The sequence below is a fragment of the Cicer arietinum genome, chromosome 6 (assembly GCF_000331145.2).
Source record: "Cicer arietinum cultivar CDC Frontier isolate Library 1 chromosome 6, Cicar.CDCFrontier_v2.0, whole genome shotgun sequence".
NCBI classification, from domain to species: domain Eukaryota; kingdom Viridiplantae; phylum Streptophyta; class Magnoliopsida; order Fabales; family Fabaceae; genus Cicer; species Cicer arietinum.
The window spans coordinates 55,625,719-55,639,047 of record NC_021165.2 but is presented as its reverse complement, the minus strand read 5'-3'; the positions used below and the strand labels follow the sequence as shown (position 1 = coordinate 55,639,047).

Below are 13,329 nucleotides of genomic sequence, written 5' to 3'. Positions count from 1 at the left end.
ATGATCAGTAACACCAGAATCAATAATCCAAGTATGGCTGGGAGTGACACTAAGTAGAGCAGTATTTGGAAAATTACCTCTCTGAGCTATAGAGCAAGAAGAAGTTTGAGACTCAAGAAGTTTGTACAATTGATCTAACTGTTCCTTGGTGAAAGGAGATGGGCTTGAAGGAGACTGCTTCTCTTGATCAGATGTACCAGCTTGGAGTGCATGACCTTCGTTTCTTTCTTTTTTCTTCCAATTTAGAGGTTTTCCATGGAGCTTCCAACATGTATCACGTGTGTGCCATAGACGCGCTCTTCCCGTCTTCATTTTTTGTGATTAGGGCAGAGCTTTCAACCTCACCAACAGAAGGTGACTTACCCATCATAACACCTTGTCTCGCCTCTTCTCTTCTAACTTCTGAGAATGCTTCCCGAAGTGATGACAATGGGATCTTTCCCAATATTCTGCCTCAGACTTCATCAAGCCGCTTATTAAGCCCAACCAAAAACATGAATACACGGTCGTTCTCATGTCTCTTAAGAAACAGAACACTGTCCTCACAACACTTCCAATGATCATCATAGCAGAGATCCAATTCTTGCCATAGTGTCATCAACTCATTGTAATAGGTAGTGACATCTCTATCTCCTTGTCTGGTATGCCACAATCGTGATTTGAGATCGAAAATTTGAGAAGAATTCTGAATATCAGAATATGTTTCTTTGACAGCCTCCCAAACTTCCTTGGCAGTAGGCAAAAACATAAAAGGTTTTTTGATTGTTGATTCCATATTACTAAGCAACCAAGCAATAATAACAGAGTTCTCAGATTTCTAAAACCTGTATTTTGGATAAGTTGTAGCAGGCATTTGCACCTCTCCTGTTAGGAAACCATATATTCCCTTACCATCTAAAATCAATCTTGCGGTTTGGGACCATTCGACATAATTTTTTCCATTTAGTTTCTGGATTTCAACCTTGAGGGCATTAGAAGTTCCCTCATGGCCAAAAAAGTTGGAAGAACCATTCTGGCTGCTTAGGCCGCTGCCACTGCCACTTATGGCGCTGTCTAAATTGTCAGGGTTGTTGACTATGTCTGATTTTTTTGCCAAACCATCGTCGTTGTCGCCGCTACCCATAAGGGCTACCTTCCATGGGGTATTGTGTGCCATTAGCTTTAGCTCAGTTGGTTAGAGCGCCAAACCCTAATGGTTGTAGTAGCTCAGTTGGTTAGAGCGCCAAATCCTAATGGTTGTGGAAAGGTTTACAGAACTCTAACCAGAGCTCTTGATACCATGAAGAAAGTAAAAGACAAAATACTTTCATGTTTTATTATTACAGCCCTAAGCTGTTTATATAGGAAAAGAAATTACAATAGTAAAACAGAGTAATAATGACAGAATAAAAATAAACATAATAATATAAAATAAGAGAGAATAAAATCTAATTTCTCTCGATTCTTCAACATGATTTTTCTCTCTTTTTCTTTGCAATTAAAATAACACTTCTATGTTTTGTTAATCCGAGTGGTTCATATAATGACCATCAGTATGCTTGTGGAAAGTAGTCTCTGTGAATCAGTTAACATCTATGAATAACTATGCTGTATTTTTCGTTTGCGCAGTATTGTAAAAACTGTGATGGGTGGGCTATAATACAATATACCCCATTCATTATACTTTTTCTGCTGCTTCTTTCTTTTCACAGCCATGAAGTAAAATGGCTAATATATGATGTGAGTTCTATTAATTTTTATGTAAAAGCTGTTATGCTTATTATTTTCACAACAATGCAGGCTGAAGAATCTGACATGGTGGAAAAACTGAAGGGGCTTCGAGATGAAGTTCGTGCCGCTGAATCAGAATTGGAAAGGTTTTGACTTTATTTGCGTGGCTTTCCATATCAGTGTTTAACATTTAAAGAAGTTCCATTTACTAATATTACTTTTTTGTTCTAGATTGAGAGAAGAAGAGGCTATATTAATGAACAACATAAATAGGCAAAATGACGATATCAGAAGGATTGATGATAAGGTGTGATAACAATTTCTAATTGGCCTGTGACGTGTCCATTATGTTGATCTAATTTCTAATTTCTAATTGATCTAATCTGTGCCCATTTTTCCTCTCAAAAATCCCATTTTGTTGGGGTGTTTTAACGCATGACGACTCATTAATAATTTTTAAGTCCGTGATTAAAGTAATCTTTGGCCTTATCGGACCTAATCCTCTTAATACTCACTCCAAATTGTTTTTTTTATCATGGAAAAGAACTATACAAACACAAAACCGATTTCGGGTTTTTGTTTTAGTAAGTAATCCCAAGTAACTCGAGTACAATTTGTTATAAACCAACGAACATCTGATATATTTGAAACATTAGAAGGACCCCATACGTCAATATGAACTAAATGAAATGGAGAAGAACTCATTTGGTTACTAACTGAAAAAGGTACAAATTTGTGTTTAGCAAACTCACACCTCACGCTGAAGACTATCTACATCAAATTTCTTGAAGAGGGAAGGAAACAACTGCTGTATGACTCTAAATGAAGGATGACCAAGGCGGATTGGGAGTAAGGTTTTGGTTATCGAAGTAATAAAGACCATTCCATTCTCTAGCATTACCAATCGTCGTCCCTGAATTCTTGTTCTGAAGGAACAAAATTTGTTATAAAAGAACACTATATGATAAGTCTTATTTTAGTTTTTGTATGGAAATTAAGCTAGTGGGCAATTTAGGAATATGAAGGACATTTCTTAGAGTTATGGATGAGCATATTTAGACATCTCCTTGACCTGTTGCAGTTATAAGAGTGCCATCTATTGTGGATATTGTCTTGTTTGTTAGGGCACAATGAATAAGTGGAGAAATGTGTAGGTAAAGGTGTCATGTGGCTAGAGGCTCTAGTATCCAATAGTGGTTATAGGGTGCATCTGAAGCATTAAGTCCAAAAGAAAATTGTTGCGTACTTGAATATACCAGATAACTAGTACCTGTTGGTTTTTCCAACTGATTAAGAAATGATCTCATCTTCATTGAGTTGGGTCAATCCACCTTTGCTTTTTTTAGCAGTCATATCCATAAAACTAGCACACAAACAATATAGAGACGAAAGTTTGATCTATCAAACAAAACAAACTTCAAACATCCAAAAAATATCCACAAACTATAGGTGTGCTATATAATGCTGCAATAACAATAGTGGCCAATGTCTGTAACAGAAAAGCCTGAGCACAAAAGAATGTGAGCTTCAAATGACCCACGAACACAAGTGTTCCGATTAGAAATTGAACACACATACGACAACGAGAAACGGTCGATCTACAATCTGGATGAAAAAGGCGGTGAACAAAGGTCTATAAGGTGGCGTGGTGCACATGCGTCAGAGATGACATCGCAAGGGGGCATCTGGCGTCAGACTAGAAGGCACGCATGGAGGCGCGTGAGTGGGCCATTGACGACAACGCTTTGGGTTCTGACCAATCTAATGGAAGCGAGTCTTGTGGTACGTGCGCTGACGTGAAGTAGGTGGTCAAACAGACGTGAAGAGTAACAATGTGAATAGTGAACAACGAACAAAAAGGGCCACAATGAAGGTGACTAGTGTATTAGGAAAAAAAAAGGAAACCGCAATGAAGGCGACAAATTAATGTGAAAGTCAAACTACTAAAGACTGAGAGCTCTGTTGCCATCTCAAACAAGGTTGTTAGGGTGCACAATTTTGTGCGACATCCATCGTTCACCGCGGCGGCGTGGTGCTCTAATCGTTGGAAGAGGCGGCGCGGCCAATGCGACGAGGAAGATTGTGAGGTCGTAGTAGCGGCACTCTTCTCACGCTGCTGCCGACTGGTTATTTTCGTTAAAGTAGTGGTTCATGGCTCGGGTCTACAACTCAGTTTATTGAAAACGACGCTTCGCATAACAAAACCCTAAAAAACACATTTATTATACTCGCCGTTTATGATACCTGTCGTTTGGCTTACTTTTTTTTGATATGCTGTCATTTTTCTTACTCTATTCATTAACTTGCTTTCTGTTTTGGTTTTATATAATTAATTAATAATAATTGCTATTGTGATTTTAAAAAAGGAAATAAACTATGCTATGAATTACAATAAAAGGAAATATTAGTGCTATATTAATTTTTAATCAATAATATAAATGATTTTATTAGTAAAAAAAAGTATAAAATGATTTGTTTATTTTTTAAAATACAAAATATTTGTTTATTGCTTTTACATATTGGAAGCATGGAATTTCTGTATAGATGATGGTGAAATTTTTAGTTTGATGTTTTTTTAAATCTTTTAGTTTTATTTTATGTTTAAATTAATAAATATTTTTAGTTAAGGTTATATTTTTTAATTATGTTATAATTTTGTCTCTTTTGTGGGATCTTAAGATCCGTGTTACGATCCCACGATTTACGCTTTTTCTATATCCCAAAGATCTTTGGTCGGATCTCGAGTTTGACAACCTTGATCTTAAGAATTATGAAAATATATTTTTATTTTAATTGAATAGGCTAACAATACATCTGATATATATAATATATATATATATATATATATAAAAGATTACTAAGACAAATAAGGAAAGTATAATTAGTACTCCTATACAAGCAAATCCTTATAATTGATAATAAAAAACAAACAGATTTTGACAGAATCCCTTATAAGTAACAAACATGAAGAAACAATGAACATATGGGTGCATATTTTTCATTTTTATCTATTTATTTAAATACGTCTTGTTTTATCACATGAAGAACTGGCAGACCACTTATTGGAGAACATTACAAGAGGAGAGGGAAAAACTGATTGTTCTGTCAGTTAATTGCACTTAACAGTTGTGTTAGAAAGCTGTTATATTAATTCATTATGTTTGTTTGTTATGTGTGTTTATATTAAAGAATAAATAGAGAAGCATAAGGGAGAGGTGGATATCTGGAAGTTATTTGAGTGGTTATTGGTTGGGAGAGGCCAAGCTCTCGAAAACTTGGAAAGGAAACCTGTCCTATCTTTCATTTCCCTTTGCAATATTGTGTTGACAAATTATATCAGTTTGTGTTATAATTTCTCAGATTGAGAACCTTTCTTCAAGGAATTCATTAATAAATTATTAGTTTTATTTAGTAATGTTCTAAATTGTACCAGTTTTTAAGTACTGATACTAGACCTTTCTGCGTTTGAAATCTAATAAAGGATTTTAGACAGCTTAAATATGCTTTATAAGGGCCAAGTTATACAACCTGATTTCACACTGAGGTATGATTTTAGACTCTTGACCTTTCTAGATAAGTCAAGATACTGAACTTGAATTAGAATATTTAGACTCTTGATGCTTCTGCTGTGCTTCCAAATCTTTCCTCTGCTATCACATTCTTACTCTTTCTCCAATGTGTGAGACTCCCTTTTGGATAGTCCATGTGGAAACATTAAAGCTCCCTATAAAACAGACCTTTACTTTTCACAATGGTGCTGGATTATGATGGTAATGATCTGTTTCAGGATCACAAACCCAACAGCCTTTTGGCTCCTGAAATGTTCATGATTGGCTGTTTTGCACATTTACTTTTTCATCATCAGTGACCAACTATTTTTGAAGTACTGTTGTTTTTAGTGAAAATGTGAAATTCAGATGTGCTCTTGGGGCTTGAAATATTATCTTGAGGTTAGTTCAAAGATTTTTGGTTGGATTAAGAAATGGAAGGATTACACGATTAAGGCTGTCATTTGGTTTTGGTTCGAGATGGAGGCTGAAGGTTATTGGGATAGAGTGATAGACCTTTAACTTTTCTTTGGAATGGGATACATTGTATGATCTCTTGTTTTCCATTTACAATTTATCATTGAAATTTATAGCATTTGTCAGCTTTCATAAGCAATAAGTGACAGCATTATTGTGCAACTCTGAAGGGCCTTATCTCTTCTGTCCTCCTTATATCTCATAAGTCTTAAACTATGTAAAGCATTGCTCCAATTTCTATGGACAATTTTACATATGCACAATAGTATTAAAGCCTACAGCATAAATATATACCAGTGCACCAGCCTAAAAGTAAGTTTTGCTTGTTTTGAAATCTGAGAAAATCTACGTGGTCTCCAAACCGATAACAAATTGACTAAAATTAAAATTTAGAGAAGTATCTTTTATTTTATTTTATTTGGAATGACAATACCCAAGCCACCATATTACTCCCAAACATAATTAAATGTTTTGAGGAAGCATCTAACAATCTGGGGATGTTACTTAATGTAATTATTTGCTTTTGCTAGATCCAAGATCATGAAAAGAAATATAGTAATATCATGTCTATTCTTCGTGGTCTTCAACAACAACAAAGCAACAAGGTATGCAAATCTTGCAGTTTTAGTTTTTATGTTTATTCATTTTGCTTTGTTCCATGACAAATTATGAGAATGCCTTGTATGTTTCATGATTTTTCCAATCTTATTTTGAAGCAGATCTCAGCTTTTGGAGGAAATAAAGTGATGAATCTGTTACGTATAATTGAGAGATGTCATCACAAGTTTAGGATGCCTCCCATTGGTCCAATTGGTGCCCATCTGGTAATATAGTTTGTGATGCCTTCATGTTATGTCTTACACTTGCTTTATCTGTATATCTTTTCATCCCTCATTCTGATAGTTGAGGAGTTAAATCAATGAATGGGAAGTTGCTGTTAGCAAGACATTTTAATTTAATAAAAGTTGCTCAATTTAATAAATGGGTGATTGGATGTTGATTACTTAATTTCCTTGTGAGGTTATTAATATTTGGGATTGCTTTTTACGGTTTAACAGAAGTTGCTTAATGGTAATAAATGGGCGGTTGCGGTTGAACATGCCATTGGGAAATTGCTCAATTCTTTTATAGTGACTGATCACAAGGACTTTCGTCTTCTGAAACAATGTGCAAAGGATGCAAACTATGGTCATCTTCAAATTATTATTTATGATTTTTCAACCCCAAGGTATATTGTTAGGTCCATATCTGTCTGCCTTTCACCATTTGAGTTATGTTTTGTTTCTGTTTTTTTGGATCTTGTGTCTAATTGTGATAAAATTACTTTACTCTCTGCTTAGGCTGATGATACCAGAGCACATGCTTCCTAATACAAACTGTCCATCAACTCTTTCCATCTTACAATGCGAGAATCACACTGTGCTTAATGTCTTAGTGGATCTGGTGATTGTTAAAATTATTGCTTATACTGCAGTCAATATCATATTTCATGGTTTTTTTATTGCTTTATTGAAATTCATCGGCTTTTGATATCAATTGTTCTTTACTTTTGTGCTTTTTCCACTCTTTACGTAGGATATCTTCTTTCGGTTTTTTTTAGATCTCTTCTAATTAACCCTTGTATCATAACAATGAGTTATTTTATTTTCTAGCTCATCATTTATCACTGTTAATATTAATACTCAGCCCCATTTGTTCTTACTTCTTACACTAATACATTGTTCTACAGCTGTCCCTATATGAATTTTTATGTGTACTGTTAAATGGAGATAAAATATTGAGAGAGATATTGAATAACCCGTGTGTTTCAACTATACAACGAAAGTTCTTTATAGAAACTATGAGTGTTAAACAAACATAATGACATGAATACTTACCGTCTGTAATACTTACAGACAAGAATACTAATAGACTATCTAATTTAGGACCCAACTTGTTACATATATAACTAATTCTAGGACCTCGCAATGACTTTGTAAAAACATCTGTCAACTGATCATTGGTATTGAAAAAGCTAGTGATGATGTCGCCGGATTCGATATTTTCTCTAACAAAGTAGCAGTCTATTTCAATATGCTTGGTCCTCTCATGAAAAACAGGATTTGAGGCAATGTGCAATGCAACTTGATTATCACATGTTAGTGTTATTGGGCTGACCTCTTCAAATTGAAGTAATTTCAGTAACTGTTTCAACCAGATGAGTTCACATGTTACTAGTGCCATGGCCCTGTATTCTGCTTCAACGCTGGATCTTGCAACAACATTTTTTTTCTTGCTCTTCCAGGATATTAAATTTCCTTCGACAAGTACACAATATCCAAATGTGGATCGTTTATCAATGGGTGAGCCTGCCCAATCGGCATATGAGTAACCAACTATCTAAGTATGTCCTCTATTTTCATAAATGAGACATTTTTCAGGTGCACTTTTGATGTATTTAAGAATCCGGATTACAACATCCTTATCTTCTTAGCAAAGAGAATTTAAGAACTGACATGCCACACTGATAGAGGCTCCCCCTGATTAGGTTGGAGTTTGACATTTGGATTCATATAAGTATCAACTGGCTTGACATTTAATAAACATGTTTCTTCAAGAATATCTATAGCATATTTTCTTTGTGAAATTACAAGGCTATCCTTGGATTGAGCTACCTCAATACCCAAAAAACAACGGAATTTATCGAGACCTTTAGTCTGAAACTGATTTGAAAGATGTTTCAACTGGAGTATTCCTTGCTGGTCACTACTAGTTATAACAATGTCATCCACATAAACAATAAGATAGATGCACCCTTGGGCTGAGTGACAATAAAATACAGAGTGATCGACTTCACTATGAATCATACCAAACTCTCGTACTACCAAGTTGAATCAGCCAAACCAAGTTCTAGGAGACTGTTTAAGACCATAAGTGACCTCTGTAGCCCACAAACCATGGTGGAAGACCCCCTCTGAGCAACAAACCCTGGTGGTTGCTCCATAAAAACTTTCTCTTCAAGATCACCGTGCAAAAAGGAATTTTTAATGTCAAGTTGATGGAATGGCCAATGTCGAATTGCTGCAATGGAGAAAAACAATATGACAAATGCCATTTCGGCAACAGGTGAGAATGTATCGCTGTAATCCAACCCAAAAATCTGAGTATATCCCTTGGCCACCAAGCGAGCCTTAAATAGATCAATTTTACCATCAGGACCAATCTTTACTGTATAGAGCCAACGACAACCTACTAAAGACTTCCCACGAGGTAAAAGGACCAGTTCCCAAGTACCACTGCTTTGTAGAGAACACATCTCATCAAACATTGCTTGCTTACACTCAGGGTGACATAATACTTCACCTGGAGATTTAGGAATAGAAACAAAAGACAAGCAAGTGTAATGCAAGGGAGAAAGACGATTATAACACAAATCAATATAATGAGGAGATGAATTACGTGTTGTTCGAATATCCTTACGAAAAACAATAGGAAGGTCATGCTCAGGTGGCAGGCCGGATCCGGTGGTGGCGTCGGAGGAGAGTCTGTAATAGGAGCTGGTACAACGAGGGGTGGGCGACGATGATGATATGTTTGTAGTGGTCGCGGAAGTTGGGGGGCAGACTCGACATGTTCAATAGAAACAAGAGTGGGAGGAATAGGGATAACTACTTGAGGAGCTTCGGCATTAATGTCTTGATGGGGCTCAATAGCTATATAGGTTGGTTCAAAATACAACACAAACTCGAAAAAGGTAACATCAGCTGACGTAACGTATCGGTAGAGTGTAGGAGAATAACAACGACGATCCTTTTGGGATAAATGATATCCGGGAAAGACACACTTGAGTGATCGAGCTGACAGTTTGTCCAGACCAAGAGATAAATTATGAACAAAACACGTGGATCCAAAGACACGAGGAGGTAGTGGGTGAAGAGGGGTATGGGGAAATAGGATCGTATAAGGGATATTGCCACCAAAGACAAAAGACGGCATATGATTGATAAGGTAGCATGCCGCTAAGACTGCATCCCCCAAAAAACGGAATGGAACATTACCATGGAGAAGTAAGGTTTAGGTAGTTTCAATGAAATGCCGATTGTTGCGTTCGGCTACCCCATTCTGTCGTGGTGTATGAGGACATATGATTGATAAGGTAACATGCCGTTAAGACTGCATCCCCCCAAAAACGGAATGGAACATTACCAGGGAGAAGTAAGGTTCAGGTAGTTTCATTGAAATGCCGATTTTTGCGTTCGGCTACCCCATTCTGTTGTGGTGTATGAGGATAAGACGTTTGGTGAAGAATACAATTGGAAGTCGTAAAATTTTGAAATTGATGGGACAAATATTTTCGAGCATTATCACTTCTTAAAGTACGAATAGAAACACCAAATTGATTTTTAATTTCTTGATAAAATTGCTCAAAAATGGAAAACAGTTCAGATCTATTTTTCATTAAAAATAACCGCGTACAACGAAAGTAATCATTAATAAAAGTAACAAAATACTTAGACTCTAAAGTAGACACAGTACGAGAAGGACCCCAAACATCAGAATGAACTAAAACATAAGGGGATGAAACTCTTTTATTGGCTCGACCAGGAAAATGATTACGAGTGTGTTTCCCTAACTAACATGACTCACAATGTAAAGTAGACAATTTTGACAAACTAGGCAGCATTTTTTGAAGTTTGGTAAGGCTTGGGTGTCCTAGCTGAGCATGGATAGTATGAGGGGAATCTGTGGCAGAGCAAGTCGTGGATAATAGAGAAAGGTAATATAGACCTTGAGACTCACATCCGACGCCAATCGTCCGTCCCGAACTCCGGTTCTGCAGGGTAACAATATTATTTGTGATAGTAATAATACAATCAAGGGATTGAGTCAATCAATTACCTAAAAGTAAATTAAAAGGACATCCAGGTACATAGAGAACATATGCAACTGAAATGGAAGGCAAAATTTGGACAATGCCAACCCTTTGAGACCGAGTTTGAAAGCCATTAATAGTAGTTATAGTGGGTAAAAAACCATATGTAGAGAGGGAATAAAAGAGACCTTTATTACTAGTTACATGACGAGATGCACCAGAGTCTAGAACCCAAGGACCAAGGACCAAGAGAAGATGAGTGAGAGAGGTAAACAAATGAGTTACCAGTGTGTGGAACCGATGTAGTAGGACCAGAGTTCGGATGACTGAATCCATCAGAGGAAATCTTTATAATTTGTCGGGGAGCTCTGTGGAGATGGTGTAGTCTGAATAGCGGCAGAAGGGTCAAGCTGTGTCCAAGCCGATTACATTGTTCACATTTGAGACGAGGCTTAGAGTTGGATGATCCTCCACGAGAGCGACTCTGATTATGTCCCAGAGATTCAAAGGCAACAGTGTCACCTGGAGCTAAACTACTAGAGGGCTCAGCTGGATGTTTTGTTGGTACTTGAAGGAGGATTACTGAGGTAGTAGACATATCCAGAACAGTAACTGACCCTAAAATTTGATCACGAGTTGCAGAGTACTCCTGGGGCTGGCCATAGAGTGCAAGAAGCATGAAGAAGGTGCTGCGTTGATCCAACTCCTTCTTTTGTTCAACTGGATTACTTGCAGCAGGAGGGAGAAGCTCATTAAAATCATGAAATGCACTATGAACGGTGCCAAGATACGAAGAAATAGAGCCATTTATCGTCTTCGGAGTAATGATATTCAACAAATGGTGACAAACTCCATAGAGACGTTGAGTGTCATTAGTGTAGAGTGCCTTTGCCTGACTCCAAACCGATTCACACGTGAGATGTGGACGGAAAATCGGTGCAACGTCTGGATCAAGTGTAGACTTAATGACACTGCATAACTGAGCATCAATCTGTTTCTATTTTGATGTTTTAGTCGCAACTACCTTTTCATATTTTTTAGTGAGATGTTCCTCGTAACTTGGACCAAGCATCTAGAGTTTGATGTCGGCTGCCCAACTGTCATAATTTGATCCATTCAAATTTTCGACAGATAGAAGTGAAGTGATGTAGTTGGTAAAAATGCTATTTGTTTCAGACAGAGTCGTCATGGTTAGTAAAGAGTGGCACAAAGCGTGTCCGAACCGGAGAAACATGGGCTGTTTGAACTGAAACGCGTAGACCTGTGACTCGAAACTGAAAACTCAGGACTGATATGGAATTAGAAGGCTGAGGCGAGTGCAACAGAAGAAGCTGTGTCATGAATGGTTGTCGGACGCGCCGTCACGTGCGGTGGCAGTAGGCGGCGCGTGGATTTGATGCGCAGGGAGAATGGCGGCGCGTGTGGCGCGTGAGATGTTTGTTGACGGCGCGCGTTGAGGGATGGGTCGAACTGGGGTGTACGACGTTGCTAGAGTGGTCGTTCGCTAAAAAAAGGTCATCAGAGAGAACGACGACAGTGACAGCAGTGCGTGGCGGCTGGACAACAAATTTCACCGGAGACAGTGGGTCCACCGAGTAGTTGAAGATTAAGGTTGTCTCTCAATAGGCTCTGGATACCATGTTAAATGGAGAGAAAATATTGAGAGACATGTTGAATAATCCGTGTGTTTCAACTACACAACATAAGTTCTTTATATAGACTATGCGTGTTAAACAAATATAATGGCAGAAATAGTTACAAACAAGAATACTAACAGACTATCTATTTTATTTACATACCAATATAAACCAAATACATTAAGCTTTTGGCTTCTACTTTATGTGTAGTTTAGGAAACTCTTTAGAGTTTGGGTAGCTTTCTTTCATTGAATATTCTTTTTTTTTTTAATTTCCTTTTGTTTGTCCAATTTTTATTTTTATTTGCAAGGAGAATCTCTTGTTCTAATTCTTTATGATCATCATCTCTTACTCTTAGACGACTTTCTTTTATTTAAATCCTCATTTCACTATGGGTTTTTCAATGTTAATCTAGTGATTGTATTTATCTCTGCTATAGAAGAAACAAAAATTTGTTAAAACTTTCAAATTGATTTTTTTTAAGTTTCTAGTCTTTTCTTTAGCATTTCTAATGTATTTCTTGCTTTCTAGGGAAAAGTTGAGAGACAAGTGCTTGTTAACGACTATGATACTGGGAAAGAGGTTGCCTGTGAGCAAAGGATCCCAAATCTGAACTTTCTTTTATTTAAATCCTCTTTTCACTATGGGTTTTTCTATGTTAATCTAGTGATTGTATTTGCTATAGAAGAAGCAAAAATTTGTTAAAACTTTAAAATTAATTTTTTTAAGTTTCTAGTGTTTTCTTTAGCATTTCTAATGTATTTGTTGCTTTCTAGGGAAAAGTTGAGAGACAAGTGCTTGTTAACGACTATGATACTGGGAAAGAGGTTGCCTTTGAACAAAGGATTCCAAATCTGAAGGAGGTCTTTACTGTTGATGGATGTAAAATGTAAGTCAACGCTAGTTGATTGTGTTCAATCTGTCCTATATGTGCATCTTTTGTAATTGTAAAAAACAATATTACACTTGAGAATTAGGTTTTGATGTTGAATGACTTGAGAGATTAACTCTCAACATGATATTATTTATAATCAAAATTGTACAAGAAGAATCTCTTAATTAAAGAAATAAATCTTGATTAAATCCAACCTATTTCAAACCTAAT

At 36.6% G+C, this 13,329-nt stretch overlaps 1 protein-coding gene across 3 annotated transcripts in view; it reads left to right on the top strand.

The window, feature by feature from the left end:
* LOC101503376 (structural maintenance of chromosomes protein 6A-like) overlaps positions 1-13,329 on the top strand; it is a 58,966-nt gene that overhangs the window by 16,581 nt on the left and 29,056 nt on the right. For 2 of the 3 annotated variants that reach the window (XM_027330518.2, XM_012719929.3), the window contains exons 9-16: positions 1,780-1,856; positions 1,942-2,017; positions 6,266-6,340; positions 6,455-6,559; positions 6,794-6,963; positions 7,076-7,178; positions 12,756-12,806; positions 13,001-13,113. In XM_027330518.2, coding sequence (XP_027186319.1) covers positions 1,780-1,856; positions 1,942-2,017; positions 6,266-6,340; positions 6,455-6,559; positions 6,794-6,963; positions 7,076-7,178; positions 12,756-12,806; positions 13,001-13,113 — 770 coding nt within the window. The remainder of the gene's footprint in view (positions 1-1,779; positions 1,857-1,941; positions 2,018-6,265; positions 6,341-6,454; positions 6,560-6,793; positions 6,964-7,075; positions 7,179-12,755; positions 12,807-13,000; positions 13,114-13,329) is intronic. The other variant, XM_004514451.4, reaches the window with a different exon arrangement.